General features: G+C 48.2%; 1 protein-coding gene across 1 annotated transcript in view; it reads right to left on the bottom strand.

Annotated features, from left to right (window-relative positions):
- Positions 1 to 9,164: 9,164 nt before the first annotated feature.
- The window catches only part of LOC120044083 (sarcalumenin-like), a 47,937-nt gene continuing 38,558 nt past the window's right edge, over positions 9,165 to 18,543 (bottom strand). Inside the window, exon 8 of the mRNA XM_038988671.1 lies at positions 9,165 to 10,984. Coding sequence (XP_038844599.1) covers positions 10,170 to 10,984 — 815 coding nt within the window. The 3' untranslated portion in view covers positions 9,165 to 10,169. The remainder of the gene's footprint in view (positions 10,985 to 18,543) is intronic.

The raw sequence follows: 18,543 nt of genomic DNA, 5'->3' as shown, positions 1-18,543 counted from the left end.
CCATAATTCCACGAGTGACCGGCAATTTAATTGTCAGTAAACTTCAGTCTGCCATCCATACAGGGCCACGGCTGAAGCCAGTCTTGGTTGTATGTAGCCCCTTTCCGTCCTCCTTTGCGCGTGTGATGGAAACTTTTCCCACGCCACTATTCTTCCCATTGAGTCGCAGACGAATAGCAAGTGGAGAATATGGGCTAATTACAAGCTTTCTCCCCTCCTCGTATCCCCCGGACACCGAGTCCTCCCTGAACAGACAAGCCGCTCCTTGATCCCCCCACTTCAACTCAATTGCATGAAGAAGCAGGCGTCTTTTTCTTCTGTCCAAATACTTCTATTTTATTCAAGGCAGATTTTCGGGTTTAGCTATTTAAACGCACTTCCCGTCCGATCCTCTCCATCCCTTTGAGATGTTCTTCTATCCCCGTTGTCTGGCCATTCGCCGGTCTTTCTTTCCAGAAGAGGCACAATGGATACCGCTGTAAAGCGTTATGTGAGCTATCCAAGCACAGTTAAAAAAAACGGCCCCGGTACCACCATCTTCACGGAGATTTCAGAATCTGCCGTCCACCCGCATGTGTATAAATGTGTGCGACTGACTTTGGGTCAGAGAGGGACGAGAGTAGTGACAGGGGGGCGGACGAGTTTAGGTGCGTGCACGCAAAAGCGAGAAAGGGAAAGACTGGAGGGTGGCGAGCACGTATTCAGGGGTAGGTGGGGTGTCCTTTTCTTTTTTACCCGCAGTGAGCGCGTCGGTACACGCCCTCACCTCGCCAGCCATATTCTCGAAGAAATGTGGGCTCCTCACTCACTACCACCGATGTTACCGAGACCACCGGGGTTTTTAGTGTAGGGGGTATTCGTGGAACCATAACAAAGTGAGTATGGAGGCGTGCTAGGGCGGGGTGCAGCCTTGAACAAAGACAGCAACAACCCCCAGAGAGAACAGCTCCCTTATGATACTATTAACGGTGCCATGTCCCCAGGCTTCAATATTGAGAACAAACTATTACAATCAAATGTCATGGGAAATGCTAGCCCACTAAATCTATTAATACCACCTGTCATTTGCCTATAGCTCATTGCCTATAGCTCTATTTATTCTCTATTTATTATGCACTCCTCCCCATGCATTCATTATAGACTTAGAAAGTGACATTGAAAGGTTTTTATAGGCTACTGTATGTAGGCTTCAACTGTAGTCTAGGAGTGAACTTTACAGTTGAATATTGCAGTGGTGTACATTACTTAAGTAAAAGTACTTTAAAGAACTACTTAAGCCGTTTTTGAGGTTCTATTGATATGTTTTAACAACTTTACTACAATCCTGAAGAACAAAATGTAAGTTTTACATGTTCCCTGACACCCAAGAGTACTCATTACATTTTGAATGCTTAGCAGGAAGGAAAATGGTCCAATTCACACACTTATCAAGAGAACATCCCTGGTCATCCCTACTGCCTCTGATCTGGCAGACTCACTAAACAGAGAACATCCCTGGTCATCCCTACTGCCTCTGATCTGGCAGACTCACTAAACAGACATGCTTTGTTTGTACATCATGTCTAAGTGTTGGAGTGTGCCCCTGGCTCAGTGGAGACCCGTCATTCAGGGCAGGTGGGGCAGAGACCCACCTGTTTTGAGCCCTGCCTGTTTTGCATGTTATTTTAGCATTACTGTGTGTCACATATCAGTTTGCAAACAATGTAAAAACACATTTGCAGGTGTTTCAGCCTGGCTCGGTGCTTTTTGTGGTGGAGGGGCAGCCAGCGGAAAATACAGAGTGTAGGGGTTAGTAATCTTCTATAGTTGTACCATGATTGGCTCAGTGTTCTGTCACTCATGGGGACACTACGTCACTGCAAAATCTACAGGGAGAGCTAGAAAGTTCAAACCCCTTGGGTGCTGCCATAGATTTACATAGAAGTGCCCATCCAAGAAGGCTCAAGGTCATTGGCCACAGATAAAATTACGTCAAATCACATTATATCTACCATAGCTTTGATTGTACATGTCAACATCATACTTTCAAAATCTAGCAAGCAAGACAAGTAGTCATCATCATGAATAACGTTGACACTGGCAAATCGTTTTCAATCCTTGTCATATGAAGAGAAATTCTAGATAAAACGTATCGGTGCTCATCGGCCATTGGACATAAACATTACACAACAAGTTGGAAATTGCAAATTCAACAATGAGTGGGTTGGAAGGAATCAGTGGCAACTGCAAGCATTGCAAAGCAATTAGTATTTCGCTTCCCCTGCCTGCTATTCCCCTGCCTGCCTGTGGTCCAAGTCTGGGTTTAAGGGTCTCTTTTACAAGCTTAAAAGGATAAACATTCACACACAACACCATGGGCCAGAAAAGGTTGAATACATTGGCCATGCTGTCAATCCAGCATGACTTCTGCCGCCTTCAAAACAACTGTAAACTCTGAACTGGGAAATCTCAGACTTCAGTGAGTTCAAGACAACTGGGAACTCTGAAAAAAAACAGCTCCGACTGGGAAAAAAATGTTTGAACGGTCATCCAACTCGGAATTCCAAGTCGGGAACTCGGGCCTCTTTCTAGAGCTCCAATCTGAAGATCACTGACGTTATGACTCAACCTTGTTTTTTCAGAGTTCCCAGTTGTCTTGAAAGCAGTTATCATGAATCCAGAGAATGCCAGACTTTGATGACAAAGTTTCATGCCAAGATTTGTATTGTATGCTGCTGCATAAATTATGTAATATGCCAAGGAGAAATGTATACTGTAGCCAATAAAGTAATACTAAGTGTATGTTATTTAGTAAGCTGTTAGTAGCCCATGTGCCTCACCTTAATTATTTGGTCCCTTTCCCCCTCATGGCCTACTGTTCTGACTTGGTGGTGCACATGTAGCCTATAACCTGTTTTAGAGAAACATCATCATCAAGTATTGTAAGAGCTTTCATTGTCTGCTTATATAACCCCTGTACTTATCCTACTGTTCTGATTTGGTGTACAGGGAGAATACTATAAGAGCAACCCATGTTCTGAATACATTTCAAAAGTGCTGAACAAATAGTTATATTGACTACGTTCATCTTAGCTCGCTCATTAATGTCTTGATCGGAATTAAGGATGGCCTCTTATCCGCTCATCGTTCCCTTACGCCATAGTTTGTAGATCTCAATTGTCAGAAGAAAGCACATTTGTTTAAGCAAGTCAGCCATATCAGCTATGTTTTTTTTAAAGGCAGTAAATGAGGCTGAATGAATTGTTTCTCTGCCAGACAAGGCTCTGCTGATAGCCAGGTGTAGAAGTGGTAAGGATTCACTCCATGGTGCTGAAAAGAAAGCTCTGCTGTTGGGACAGCTTTATGTAGGCCCTAACAGTTTGTTGGCACCGTTTGTCACCGTTATAGTGCAATGAATGTATTGTTTAGTGTTGTGTTGTGGCTTTGCTGGCATGCATCTTAAAAAACAATTAAACGTTTGCCCCACCAAGATGTACATGCTAAAATCGCCACTACCCTGGCTATCCGTAAAATTAAAATAATTAAAAACTATTGTTGGGTCTGGTTTGCTTAATATAAGTCATTTGAAATCATTTATACAAATGCCTTTTAATTTCGATACTTAAGTATATTTTAGCAATTACATTTACTTTTGATACTTAAGTATATGTAAAACCAAATACGTTTACTCAAGTAGTACCTTACTGGGCGACTTTCACTTTTACTTGAGTCATTTCTTTACTTTTACTCAAGTATGACATTTGATTACCTTTTTCCATCAATGGAATATTGAGGCCATCCGCTTGACGTGAGAAGGGAAGTACAGTTTGGAGTAACTTCCTGCTCTGTCCGGCTGGATTCGTGGGAACGACAAATAACCTGCCCTGCGCTTTATTGTCAAGCACTGTATCCCAAACATAGAGACAGAAGAGAAGGGTGCCAGGCTTTCAGCCACGGCTATATAAAGAATCTCTAGGCAAACTAACACAGCAAACAACAGAGGGAAATTTGACAGCCAGGGATAGGCCGTTGCTGCTACCAGCTCTCACAGTCTCACATCACAACATGGGTCGCTCTTCTTCATTATTAAGAAGATAACTCTCGTCTGCGAACACTTGACTCCTGAATATGCTATGGGTGCAACTTTCACTGGGGATGCATTTTTGTCCCCCCCAGTTTTATCATTGGAATGTGATACAAAACGAAGCTACGGTGTGCTTTAGGACCATGTGGACGCCTCCAAGCGGTCGGGTAGGCTGTTTGGAGTGTTAATCCAACCGGATAAAAAATTATGTTCCCCCACAAAAACCAAAGTTGCACCCATGGAATATGCTATATCCAACATGAAATGTATGCCCCAAATGGCACCATATTTCCTATAAAGTGCACTACTTTTAACCAGAGCCCTATGGGCCGTGGTCAAACATAATGTACTATAAAGGGAATAGGGTGCCCTTTTTGGATGTGGTTAATATGACTGTATTATGCCCTGGTTTATTCACAACCACTTCTCCTGAGTTATCTTCCATCTCAGGAGTTTTATTCTAAATATCCCCACTAATGTACACCCACCCTAAAGTTAGGGCTCTATTAAATCTGTAAAGCTCATGCATTACAGATTCCTCAATGATTGAGCCCTTAATGATTGAAGTTACAGTATGTGACACACACTCTCACTTCACACTCCAGTAAAACCCCTGCTGAGTCAGCCCTTCACTGTAGACTCAAATGATGTGTGTGTGTGTGTGTGTGTGTGCATTAATTCATTCATATGTGTGTGCGTGTGTGTGTGTGTGTGTGTGTGTGTGTGTGTGTGTGTGTGTGTGTGTGTGTGTGTGTGTGTGTGTGCATTAATTCATTCATATGTGTGTGTGTGTGTGTGTGTGTGTGTGTGTGTGTGTGTGTGTGTGTGTGTGTGTGTGTGTGTGTGTGTGTGTGTGTGTGTGTGTGCATTAATTCATTCATATATGTGTGTGTGTGTGTGTGTGTGTGTGTGTGTGTGTGTGTGTGTGTGTGTGTGTGTGTGTGTGTGTCAGGTTGAGAGATCAGGCTGGCAGTGGGATTACTGTCTCCTCTTTGGTCTTTCCAGTCTGTAGCCCTGTAGGGTTGAGGATATCAGAGAGGAGGAGAGTGGATTATATTAAACAGAACGGAGGAGGACACCTTTAGAGCTCACCTGAACCTGCTCAGGCTTTATTTATTTTTTATTTCACCTTTAACCAGGTAGGCCAGTTGAGAACGAGTTCTCATTTACAACTGCGACCCGGCCAAGATAAAGCTTTACACAGCTTTGCTGTGGAGATGGATGAGGATTAGAGAGAGTGCTTACAGACACACTTGGCTAGTGTATAATAAAATGTAAAGGTGGTAGAGAGATCACACATGGATGCAGGTACAAGTACGCACACACACACATGCACGCAGAGACACATACACACATGCACGCAGAGACACATACACACATGCACAGGCAGTCAGGTAGCCAGACACACACATGCACGCAGAGACACATACACACATGCACGCAGAGACACATACACACATGCACAGGCAGTCAGGTAGCCAGACACACACATGCACGCAGAGACACATACACACATGCACAGGCAGTCAGGTAGCCAGACACACACATGCACGCAGAGACACATACACACATGCACAGGCAGTCAGGTAGCCAGACACACACATGCACGCAGAGACACATACACACATGCACAGGCAGTCAGGTAGCCAGACACACGCAGACAGACAGGCATGCAGGTTATCCCCTCCTAACAGAGCGAGAGGAAAATCCTCAGCCTGTCCAGCATGTTCACACCAGTAATGAGTTCAGACATTCTCAGACGTCAGAATATTACACATTCCAGGGAGAGGAGTGAAAGAGGAGATGAAGGAGAACGACAGATGAGGGAGGAAGAGGAGATGAAAGAGGAAGGGGAGGGAGAGAGAGGGTCAGGACTTGAGAGAACTCAATCTTGAGGCGACTTGAGATGTGAAGAACTATGAAAATGTGTGTGTGTGTGTGTCTGCATGCATTGTGTGTCTCTTAGTTACCACAACCACAGTAAAAGTAAACAACAACTACAACCAGAAGGCACGTTGACACTTGTATCCCCTTTCACCTTCCCTTTCATCAGAGAACAGTGAACAAAACTACTATTGTGTAAATAAAGCAGTGTTCACGTTATTGGGCTTACCTCTCTTCAAAGTGGGGAGCTATGATCTCACGATCAGGCTAAGCAGAATATATGCACAATGTAGACATGCAGAAACTGAATCATGCAGCCTACATTATGTACTGTAGGCTACTGTACTGAATCATGTGTACTGTAGCCTACTGTACTGAATTATGTGTACTGTAGGCTACTGTACTGAATCATGTGTACTGTAGGATACTGTACTGAATCATGTGTACTGTAGACTACTGTACTGAGTCATGTGTACTGTAGGATACTGTACTGAATCATGTGTACTGTAGGATACTGTACTGAATCATGTGTACTGTAGGATACTGTACTGAGTCATGTGTACTGTAGGATACTGTACTGAATCATGTGTACTGTAGGATACTGTACTGAATCATGTATACTGTAGGCTACTGTACTGAGTCATGTGTACTGTAGGTTACTGTACTGAACCATGTGTACTGTAGGCTACTGTACTGAATCATGTGTACTGTAGGATACTGTACTGAACCATGTGTACTGTAGGATACTGTACTGAATCATGTGTACTGTAGGATACTGTACTGAGTCATGTGTACTGTAGGATACTGTACTGAATCATGTGTACTGTAGGATACTGTACTGAACCATGTGTACTGTAGGATACTGTACTGAATCATGTGTACTGTAGGATACTGTACTGAGTCATGTGTACTGTAGGTTACTGTACTGAACCATGTGTACTGTAGGATACTGTACTGAATCATGTGTACTGTAGGATACTGTACTGAATCAATGTATTGTAGACTACTGTACTGAGTCATGTGTACTGTAGGATACTGTACTGAATCAATGTACTGTAGATTACTGTACTGAGTCATGTGTACTGTAGGCTACTGTACTGAATCATGTGTACTGTAGGATACTGTACTGAATCATGTATACTGTAGGTTACTGTACTGAACCATGTATACTGTAGGCTACTGTACTGAATCATGTGTACTGTAGGCTACTGTACCACATATCTCTCTCTGCTGGACATGCCCTGTAACTACAGAGTTAACTAGGAGGTCTACAAACGCCAAACCAAACGTGTTGAACACAGTGCATAGAAAGCAGAGCTGGCAGAGACACTCACAGTATTGTACACATGCTTTATTTAGGTTCATCCATTTTTTATTACTGCAGTGAAATTGTCACCGATTATTTTCTTCCTTTTTGCAATGAACCATTGTAAGGGCCCTGTTGATCAACAATGGTTAGTGAAGGTGAGGAAGACAGGGTGAGGATAAGTGACTCGTTTGTTAATAGAAGGGATTGGACGTCTAATGTTGTTAGTGGAGAATAAAATAATATTGTTCAGACGAAGGCTGTTGCCGAAACGCCTCCATTTGCTCTGACCTCTGATGCTAAAAAAATACATGAAAACTTCAAGAATATTTCAGTGAGTAGATGTTTCCTTTTGTCCAGTGTATGCCTTTTGAACCCGGCAGCCAAAATACTTTTTGCTACTACAAACTTTGGAGTTGAGGACGCCAATTACTCATTCTAATGTTGTTAGTTACCTCCCATGCACCTCCCTGTTCAAGAGGATGTAATGTTACAGAACATTCAGATAGAAATGTTTTGAGTAGAACACACCTGATCATGTTTTGAGTAGAACACACCTGATAGAAATGTTTTGAATAGAACACATCTGATAAATGTTTTGAGTAGAACACATCTGATAAATGTTTTGAGTAGAACACATCGGATAAATGTTTTGAGTAGAACAAATCTGATTGCCTGTCAGATAGAACAGGGAATCATGTCAGCTCTATTCATTCTACTTCGATCAACAACATTTAGATGGTTTCACATCACTGAATAGACCCCAGTTGATCCCCACCTGGCTGTAGCAGGAGAGGAGAGACCTCAGGTCAGGTTCAGCTCAGCAGCCTCAGCTTAGAGTAGGATGAAGTTGCACCTAGACGCTGATCTGAGGTCAGTGTTGCATTCTTCCCCCTGATGGTTAAGGTTAGGTGAGGGTAAGCTGATCCTAGATCTGAGCCTTTGGGTGACTTCTACTCACAGCCCTCAACTCTCACAGACGTCAAAGGGCTGCCAATAGTCATGAATCCGTTCCCTCCTCCCTTCTACTTCTCTTCTTTACCTCCCTAAAGAGGAAGTCCCACTGTTCTAGAGCGCATGAAGGCAATACATTAAACGTGAACTAAAGGATGCAGCATCCTCTGAGAGGGAGTTACTCAACAATCTTTCTCAGAAAATCCAATACAACCTCTTGGCACTAGTTTCTGTGTGTTGCAATGTGTCATTATACTGTGTAATAAATATATAACTGTGTGTAACAATCTATGTTTTGTAGTGATTGGCTACTCATGTAATCAATGACCTATGTTGAACTATGTACAGTGGGGCTGAAAGATACATAATTATTACAAGACCTGTAAATGGCTCGCTAACCTGCAGAAGAAATGGATAAAGACATACATGTCACACTCAAACACACATCATTTGGTTTATTTACTGTCACACCATGAAAAAGTTCTCCTTCATTCATGTAACATGTTTCACTTTTATATCCTGTTGGTCATTCAGCTAAAAAGCTGGCAAGCGTATCATTTAAAAGGAGAAAGAAAACTTTGAAATACAATATTGAATTCCTATCAGACAATGGAAGATTCATGGCTGGGTTGCCAGACTTGTTTGTGCTTTAGCCAACTCTTCTCTGTTTGTAATTTGTCATGCGATATGATAGAAGGTCTGGGCTAAAGCACAAACAGACCTGGCAACTAAGCCAGCAAATGTATATACTCAAACAACAACAGCAAAGTAAGCATAGTTAAGAAGTGAATCAGAGTACACCCAAAACCCCACCCCCTCACCCCCCCCCAATAGGATGTGAAGATCATGACCCTGACCTCTGCATTCAAGACACTGCTCATATCAAAGATGGTGGATAAATGAAGATGTCCCACTCAGACCGTTTACCATTGAAAAAAATGGTCTGCTTAAGGGGTGTTCTCCCATAGACACCAATGCGATAACAGCTGGGTCTGGTCTACTTAGTTCATGGACTGCATATGAACCAGAAAAAATAAGGGAGTAGGATGTCTCACTTCCTCTTTCGTCTCTGCTCATATTACAGGCTGTCAACAACCTGAGAGCGAGAAGAAGCATATAAAAGAAAGATGGCCAACAGAGTGGACCATCTTACAGCACCGTACATAGGGGTTGTTGGGACTGCACCATAAGGGTTGTCAGTTGTTTAAGGGAACATTATTGAAAGTTCAAAGTGAGAAAGGTAAATACATGCACCTATGATATCATCTGTTATTAAATAAATACCATCTGTCATCTAACATGCAGTGTTAAAAGGTATCTCCACAGTGTTATTAAACCTAAAGGCTGAGCTTATAATGCCTTCATAGGAGAGAGAAAAGATCAAGATGTAATGTCTGTGGAAAGGACTGAACCCAGACTTCAAAAAGAAAGACAAAGAACATCGCAGAGAAGTGAGACCTGCTGAAATGCATTTTTCAAATAAGATCTTGTAAAACAAATGGGCAACTCCTGTTTCCAATTTCCCATTTTATTCACATACAAGGGAGCTGGTGGTTGACTGTTTCAGTCTCACGATTTTTTTGTTTTATACAATTTTACATATTTTTCCCGCAATAACAGACAGTTCGTTGTGGTTGTGCAAGGGAGAGAGGAGGGAGATGAGTTATTCTGTAATCTTCTCATCTCTCCAAGCAACTATTATTCTCCGCTGCCAAATCAGACACACAAACCAACCCTCCCTCCCTCCATCTCTTCCTCTCCCCAAATCCTCAACACACCACCACCTCTTGTTCTCCTGAGAAACAACCCTCTAAATGAACCCTTCCCTTCTCCTCAAACAACAACATTACAGGCTTCTGACAAGACCGGGGGTCTGACAAATGTCACCGTTCCCCTTTATCACTCCTTCACACCTCCTCCTCTTCCTTTCTCCTCTTCCCTCCCCCTCTCTCTCGTATTCTATCAGTTTTTCCGATAGCGGTTCTTAGGCTTGTCTCCGCATCCAGTGGCCTCGCAGGAGGACAGGCCGGGGGGGGTCTTGCCTGGGTTGATGCTGCTTAGAAGACCCGGCAGCTCGCTGGTGATGGCCTTCTCGATCTTGTCCAGCAGGCAGCCGCTTGAGTAGGAGCACTGGGCGGACAGGGACTTGAAACTGCCGATCGGGTTCACACCGAAAAAGTCCTGGTAGGCTTCACGGTTGGGCAGGTCGAACTTGCTCACGTTGGTCTTGGCCAGGATGGACTTGAAGATGAAGAACTTGTCCGGGTCGTCCACGATCTCCTTGAACACCAGGTCGGGGTCACTAAAGTAGCTCATCTTGTCCTTGAAGGTCTGAACGTAGCGGTCCACCAGAAGGGCGTGGATACGCACCCGGATGGCATGCTGGCGGATGAAGGCGATCTTGTTCTCCATGCGGTTCTCAATCACCTGGTTTAGGTCTTCCAAGAGGGAGATCTCCTCGCGCTTAAACAGCTCGCGGCTGGTGTCGGGTGCGTAGTCGTAAGGCCAGAAAGAGCTGACGTAGACCCTTGGGGGCTCTGTGACGTTGATGAGGGGCGCCAGCGACCAGAAGAGGGCACCGTAGACACGCATCAAGTCCTGGGTGGCCAGGTTGTCTGCCTTGTTGAGGATGATGCGGATCTGGGACTCACGTCCCTTCAGCTGGCGGAAGAGCATCTCCAGCTCCAGGCCCACATCCAGCTTGGTGGGGTCAAAGGTCACGAAGATGAGGTCGGCACGATCGATGAACCACTGGCACACGTCGTTGAAGGGATAGCCTGGAGGGAGGAGGTAGAAACAGGGTCATGTAACATCAACATCTTGGACAGCCAGTAGTCTTGGTTGAATACCATTTAACACAATTGAGGCTAGATTGATTCCTAAATGTGAATTTTTCTATTTTAGGCATTTATCAGACGCTCTTATGCAGAGCGACTTACATCTTAAAATGAATGTAGATTATTATTACATAACACTGATTATTATTTATTGATGTAGATAGATGTATAGGTCTAATTGTGTAACATAAACCCTAGAGATTGACAGGTTTTTAGGGGTCACCACTGTCTTAAAATTCCTCAGTCTATCTGATGATAAGAGGTGATCATGTTTAATACTTCATGTTCATGGGAATTTGAACTGAAGATACTGTAGCGACATAACTTAGAAAAACAGCCATGGCAAAGCTGTTGGACTGACAGTCGCAATGCCTTGTGTTTGAGCCCCGGTCGTGCTACCGCCTGAGTTTGTTACAAGATCTTCAGCGCTCCTGCTCTCTGTGTGCCTTACCTCTCTCCTGCTCTCTGTGTGCCTTACCTCTCTCCTGCTCTCTGTGTGCCTTACCTCTCTCCTGCTCTCTCTGTGCCTTACCTCTCTCCTGCTCTCTGTGTGCCTTACCTCTCTCCTGCTCTCTGTGTGCCTTACCTCTCTCCTGCTCTCTGTGTGTCTTACCTCTCTCCTGCTCTCTGTGTGCCTTACCCCTCTCCTGCTCTCTGTGTGCCTTACCTCTCTCCTGCTCTCTGTGTGCCTTACCTCTCTCCTGCTCTCTGTGTGCCTTACCTCTCTCCTGCTCTCTGTGTGCCTTACTTCTCTCCTGCTCTCTGTGTGCCTTACCTCTCTCCTGCTCTCTGTGTGCCTTACCTCTCTCCTGCTCTCTGTGTGCCTTACCCCTCTCCTGCTCTCTGTGTGCCTTACCTCTCTCCTGCTCTCTGTGTGCCTTACCTCTCTCCTGCTCTCTGTGTGTCTTACCTCTCTCCTGCTCTCTGTGTGCCTTACCCCTCTCCTGCTCTCTGTGCCTTACCCCTCTCCTGCTCGCTGTGCCTTACCTCTCTCCTGCTCTCTGTGTGCCTTACCTCTCTCCTGCTCTCTGTGTGCCTTACCTCTCTCCTGCTCTCTGTGTGTCTTACCTCTCTCCTGCTCTCTGTGTGTCTTATCCCTCTCCTGCTCTCTGTGTGCCTTACCTCTCTCCTGCTCTCTGTGTGCCTTACTTCTCTCCTGCTCTCTGTGTGCCTTACCTCTCTCCTGCTCTCTGTGTGCCTTACCTCTCTCCTGCTCTCTGTGTGCCTTACCCCTCTCCTGCTCTCTGTGTGCCTTACCTCTCTCCTGCTCTCTGTGTGCCTTACCTCTCTCCTGCTCTCTGTGTGTCTTACCTCTCTCCTGCTCTCTGTGTGCCTTACCTCTCTCCTGCTCTCTGTGTGCCTTACCCCTCTCTCCTGCTCTCTGTGTGCCTTACCTCTCTCCTGCTCTCTGTGTGCCTTACCTCTCTCCTGCTCTCTGTGTGCCTTACCTCTCTCCTGCTCTCTGTGTGTCTTACCTCTCTCCTGCTCTCTGTGTGCCTTACCCCTCTCCTGCTCTCTGTGTGCCTTACCTCTCTCCTGCTCTCTGTGTGCCTTACCTCTCTCCTGCTCTCTGTGTGCCTTACTTCTCTCCTGCTCTCTGTGTGCCTTACCTCTCTCCTGCTCTCTGTGTGCCTTACCTCTCTCCTGCTCTCTGTGTGCCTTACCCCTCTCCTGCTCTCTGTGTGCCTTACCTCTCTCCTGCTCTCTGTGTGCCTTACCTCTCTCCTGCTCTCTGTGTGTCTTACCTCTCTCCTGCTCTCTGTGTGCCTTACCCCTCTCCTGCTCTCTGTGCCTTACCCCTCTCCTGCTCGCTGTGCCTTACCTCTCTCCTGCTCTCTGTGTGCCTTACCTCTCTCCTGCTCTCTGTGTGCCTTACCTCTCTCCTGCTCTCTGTGTGTCTTACCTCTCTCCTGCTCTCTGTGTGTCTTACCCCTCTCCTGCTCTCTGTGTGCCTTACCTCTCTCCTGCTCTCTGTGTGCCTTACGTCTCTCCTGCTCTCTGTGTGCCTTACCTCTCTCCTGCTCTCTGTGTGCCTTACCTCTCTCCTGCTCTCTGTGTGCCTTACCCCTCTCCTGCTCTCTGTGTGCCTTACCTCTCTCCTGCTCTCTGTGTGCCTTACCTCTCTCCTGCTCTCTGTGTGTCTTACCTCTCTCCTGCTCTCTGTGTGCCTTACCCCTCTCCTGCTCTCTGTGTGCCTTACCCCTCTCCTGCTCTCTGTGCCTTACCTCTCTCCTGCTCTCTGTGTGCCTTACCTCTCTCCTGCTCTCTGTGTGCCTTACCTCTCTCCTGCTCTCTGTGTGTCTTACCTCTCTCCTGCTCTCTGTGTGTCTTACCCCTCTCCTGCTCTCTGTGTGCCTTACCCCTCTCCTGCTCTCTGTGTGCCTTACCTCTCTCCTGCTCTCTGTGTGCCTTACCCCTCTCCTGCTCTCTGTGTGCCTTACCCCTCTCCTGCTCTCTGTGTGCCTTACCTCTCTCCTGCCTTGCCCCTCTCCTGCTCTCTGTGTGCCTTACCTCTCTCCTGCTCTCTGTGTGCCTTACCTCTCTCCTGCTCTCTGTGTGCCTTACCTCTCTCCTGCTCTCTGTGCCTTACCTCTCTCCTGCTCTCTGTGTGCCTTACCTCTCTCCTGCTCTCTGTGTGCCTTACCTCTCTCCTGCTCTCTGTGTGCCTTACCTCTCTCCTGCTCTCTGTGTGCCTTACCTCTCTCCTGCTCTCTGTGTGCCTTACCTCTCTCCTGCTCTCTGTGTGCCTTACCTCTCTCCTGCTCTCTGTGTGCCTTACCTCTCTCCTGCTCTCTGTGTGTCTTACCTCTCTCCTGCTCTCTGTGTGCCTTACCCCTCTCCTGCTCTCTGTGTGCCTTACCTCTCTCCTGCTCTCTGTGTGCCTTACCTCTCTCCTGCCTTACCCCTCTCCTGCTCTCTGTGTGCCTTACCTCTCTCCTGCTCTCTGTGTGCCTTACCTCTCTCCTGCTCTCTGTGTGCCTTACCTCTCTCCTGCTCTCTGTGTGCCTTACCTCTCTCCTGCTCTCTGTGTGCCTTACCTCTCTCCTGCTCTCTGTGTGCCTTACCTCTCTCCTGCTCTCTGTGTGCCTTACCTCTCTCCTGCTCTCTGTGTGCATTACCTCTCTCCTGCTCTCTGTGTGCCTTACCTCTCTCCTGCTCTCTGTGTGCATTACCTCTCTCCTGCTCTCTGTGTGCCTTACCTCTCTCCTGCTCTCTGTGTGCCTTACCTCTCTCCTGCTCTCTGTGTGCCTTACCTCTCTCCTGCTCTCTGTGTGCCTTACCTCTCTCCTGCTCTCTGTGCCTTACCTCTCTCCTGCTCTCTGTGTGCCTTACCTCTCTCCTGCTCTCTGTGTGCCTTACCTCTCTCCTGCCTTACCCCTCTCCTGCTCTCTGTGTGCCTTACCTCTCTCCTGCTCTCTGTGTGCCTTACCTCTCTCCTGCTCTCTGTGTGCCTTACCTATCTCCTGCTCTCTGTGCCTTACCCCTCTCCTGCTCTCTGTGCCTTACCTCTCTCCTGCTCTCTGTGTGCCTTACCTCTCTCCTGCTCTCTGTGCCTTACCTCTCTCCTGCTCTCTGTGTGCCTTACCTCTCTCCTGCTCTCTGTGTGCCTTACCTCTCTCCTGCCTTACCCCTCTCCTGCTCTCTGTGTGCCTTACCTCTCTCCTGCTCTCTGTGCCTTACCTCTCTCCTGCTCTCTGTGTGCCTTACCTCTCTCCTGCTCTCTGTGTGCCTTACCTCTCTCCTGCTCTCTGTGCCTTACCTCTCTCCTGCTCTCTGTGTGCCTTACCCCTCTCCTGCTCTCTGTGTGCCTTATCTCTCTCCTGCTCTCTGTGTGCCTTACCTCTCTCCTGCTCTCTGTGTGCCTTACCTCTCTCCTGCTCTCTGTGTGCCTTACCTCTCTCCTGCTCTCTGTGTGCCTTACCTCTCTCCTGCTCTCTGTGTGCCTTACCTCTCTCCTGCTCTCTGTGTGCCTTACCTCTCTCCTGCTCTCTGTGTGCCTTACCTCTCTCCTGCTCTCTGTGTGTCTTACCTCTCTCCTGCTCTCTGTGTGCCTTACCCCTCTCCTGCTCTCTGTGTGCCTTACCTCTCTCCTGCTCTCTGTGTCTTACCTCTCTCCTGCTCTCTGTGTGCCTTACCCCTCTCCTGCTCTCTGTGTGCCTTACCTCTCTCCTGCTCTCTGTGTGCCTTACCTCTCTCCTGCCTTGCCCCTCTCCTGCTCTCTGTGTGCCTTACCTCTCTCCTGCTCTCTGTGTGCCTTACCTCTCTCCTGCCTTGCCCCTCTCCTGCTCTCTGTGTGCCTTACCTCTCTCCTGCTCTCTGTGTGCCTTACCTCTCTCCTGCTCTCTGTGTGCCTTACCTCTCTCCTGCTCTCTGTGCCTTACCTCTCTCCTGCTCTCTGTGTGCCTTACCTCTCTCCTGCTCTCTGTGTGCCTTACCTCTCTCCTGCTCTCTGTGTGCCTTACCTCTCTCCTGCTCTCTGTGTGCCTTACCTCTCTCCTGCTCTCTGTGTGCCTTACCTCTCTCCTGCTCTATGTGTGCCTTACCTCTCTCCTGCTCTCTGTGTGCCTTACCTCTCTCCTGCTCTCTGTGTGTCTTACCTCTCTCCTGCTCTCTGTGTGCCTTACCCCTCTCCTGCTCTCTGTGTGCCTTACCTCTCTCCTGCTCTCTGTGTGCCTTACCTCTCTCCTGCCTTACCCCTCTCCTGCTCTCTGTGTGCCTTACCTCTCTCCTGCTCTCTGTGTGCCTTACCTCTCTCCTGCTCTCTGTGTGCCTTACCTCTCTCCTGCTCTCTGTGTGCCTTACCTCTCTCCTGCTCTCTGTGTGCCTTACCTCTCTCCTGCTCTCTGTGCCTTACCTCTCTCCTGCTCTCTGTGTGCCTTACCTCTCTCCTGCTCTCTGTGTGCCTTACCTCTCTCCTGCTCTCTGTGTGCATTACCTCTCTCCTGCTCTCTGTGTGCCTTACCTCTCTCCTGCTCTCTGTGTGCATTACCTCTCTCCTGCTCTCTGTGTGCCTTACCTCTCTCCTGCTCTCTGTGTGCCTTACCTCTCTCCTGCTCTCTGTGTGCCTTACCTCTCTCCTGCTCTCTGTGTGCCTTACCTCTCTCCTGCTCTCTGTGTGCCTTACCTCTCTCCTGCTCTCTGTGTGCCTTACCTCTCTCCTGCTCTCTGTGTGCCTTACCTCTCTCCTGCTCTCTGTGTGCCTTACCTCTCTCCTGCTCTCTGTGTGTCTTACCTCTCTCCTGCTCTCTGTGTGCCTTACCTCTCTCCTGCTCTCTGTGTGCCTTATCTCTCTCCTGCGCTCTGTGTGCCTTACCTCTCTCCTGCTCTCTGTGTGCCTTACCTCTCTCCTGCTCTCTGTGTGCCTTACCTCTCTCCTGCTCTCTGTGTGCCTTACCTCTCTCCTGCTCTCTGTGTGCCTTACCTCTCTCCTGCTCTCTGTGTGCCTTACCTCTCTCCTGCTCTCTGTGTGCCTTACCTCTCTCCTGCTCTCTGTGTGCCTTACCTCTCTCCTGCTCTCTGTGTGCCTTACCTCTCTCCTGCTCTCTGTGTGCCTTACCCCTCTCCTGCGCTCTGTGTGCCTTACCTCTCTCCTGCTCTCTGTGTGTCTTACCTCTCTCCTGCTCTCTGTGTGCCTTACCCCTCTCCTGCTCTCTGTGTGCCTTACCTCTCTCCTGCTCTCTGTGTGCCTTACCTCTCTCCTGCCTTGCCCCTCTCCTGCTCTCTGTGTGCCTTACCTCTCTCCTGCTCTCTGTGTGCCTTACCTCTCTCCTGCTCTCTGTGTGCCTTACCTCTCTCCTGCTCTCTGTGTGCCTTACCTCTCTCCTGCTCTCTGTGCCTTACCTCTCTCCTGCTCTCTGTGTGCCTTACCTCTCTCCTGCTCTCTGTGTGCCTTACCTCTCTCCTGCTCTCTGTGTGCCTTACCTCTCTCCTGCTCTCTGTGTGCCTTACCTCTCTCCTGCTCTCTGTGTGCCTTACCTCTCTCCTGCTCTCTGTGTGCATTACCTCTCTCCTGCTCTCTGTGTGCCTTACCTCTCTCCTGCTCTCTGTGTGCCTTACCTCTCTCCTGCTCTCTGTGTGCCTTACCTCTCTCCTGCTCTCTGTGTGCCTTACCTCTCTCCTGCTCTCTGTGTGCCTTACCTCTCTCCTGCTCTCTGTGTGCCTTACCTCTCTCCTGCTCTCTGTGTGTCTTACCTCTCTCCTGCTCTCTGTGTGCCTTACCTCTCTCCTGCTCTCTGTGTGCCTTACCTCTCTCCTGCTCTCTGTGTGCCTTACCTCTCTCCTGCGCTCTGTGTGCCTTATCTCTCTCCTGCGCTCTGTGTGCCTTACCTCTCTCCTGCTCTCTGTGTGCCTTACCTCTCTCCTGCTCTCTGTGTGCCTTACTTCTCTCCTGCTCTCTGTGTGCCTTACCTCTCTCCTGCTCTCTGTGTGCCTTACCTCTCTCCTGCTCTCTGTGTGCCTTACCCCTCTCCTGCTCTCTGTGTGCCTTACCTCTCTCCTGCTCTCTGTGTGCCTTACCTCTCTCCTGCTCTCTGTGTGTCTTACCTCTCTCCTGCTCTCTGTGTGCCTTACCCCTCTCCTGCTCTCTGTGCCTTACCCCTCTCCTGCTCTCTGTGCCTTACCTCTCTCCTGCTCTCTGTGTGCCTTACCTCTCTCCTGCTCTCTGTGTGCCTTACCTCTCTCCTGCTCTCTGTGTGTCTTACCTCTCTCCTGCTCTCTGTGTGTCTTACCCCTCTCCTGCTCTCTGTGTGCCTTACCTCTCTCCTGCTCTCTGTGTGCCTTACCTCTCTCCTGCTCTCTGTGTGCCTTACCCCTCTCCTGCTCTCTGTGTGCCTTACCTCTCTCCTGCTCTCTGTGTGCCTTACCTCTCTCCTGCTCTCTGTGTGTCTTACCTCTCTCCTGCTCTCTGTGTGCCTTACCCCTCTCCTGCTCTCTGTGCCTTACCCCTCTCCTGCTCTCTGTGCCTTACCTCTCTCCTGCTCTCTGTGTGCCTTACCTCTCTCCTGCCTTACCCCTCTCCTGCTCTCTGTGTGCCTTACCTCTCTCCTGCTCTCTGTGTGCCTTACCTCTCTCCTGCTCTCTGTGTGCCTTACCTCTCTCCTGCTCTCTGTGTGCCTTACCTCTCTCCTGCTCTCTGTGTGCCTTACCTCTCTCCTGCTCTCTGTGCCTTACCTCTCTCCTGCTCTCTGTGTGCCTTACCTCTCTCCTGCTCTCTGTGTGCCTTACCTCTCTCCTGCTCTCTGTGTGCATTACCTCTCTCCTGCTCTCTGTGTGCCTTACCTCTCTCCTGCTCTCTGTGTGCATTACCTCTCTCCTGCTCTCTGTGTGCCTTACCTCTCTCCTGCTCTCTGTGTGCCTTACCTCTCTCCTGCTCTCTGTGTGCCTTACCTCTCTCCTGCTCTCTGTGTGCCTTACCTCTCTCCTGCTCTCTGTGTGCCTTACCTCTCTCCTGCTCTCTGTGTGCCTTACCTCTCTCCTGCTCTCTGTGTGCCTTACCTCTC

Source organism: Salvelinus namaycush, chromosome 3 (assembly GCF_016432855.1).
Source record: "Salvelinus namaycush isolate Seneca chromosome 3, SaNama_1.0, whole genome shotgun sequence".
NCBI classification, from domain to species: Eukaryota; Metazoa; Chordata; class Actinopteri; order Salmoniformes; family Salmonidae; genus Salvelinus; species Salvelinus namaycush.
The sequence above is the reverse complement of the archived record's forward strand: the minus strand, read 5'-3'. Positions and strand labels throughout refer to the sequence as shown.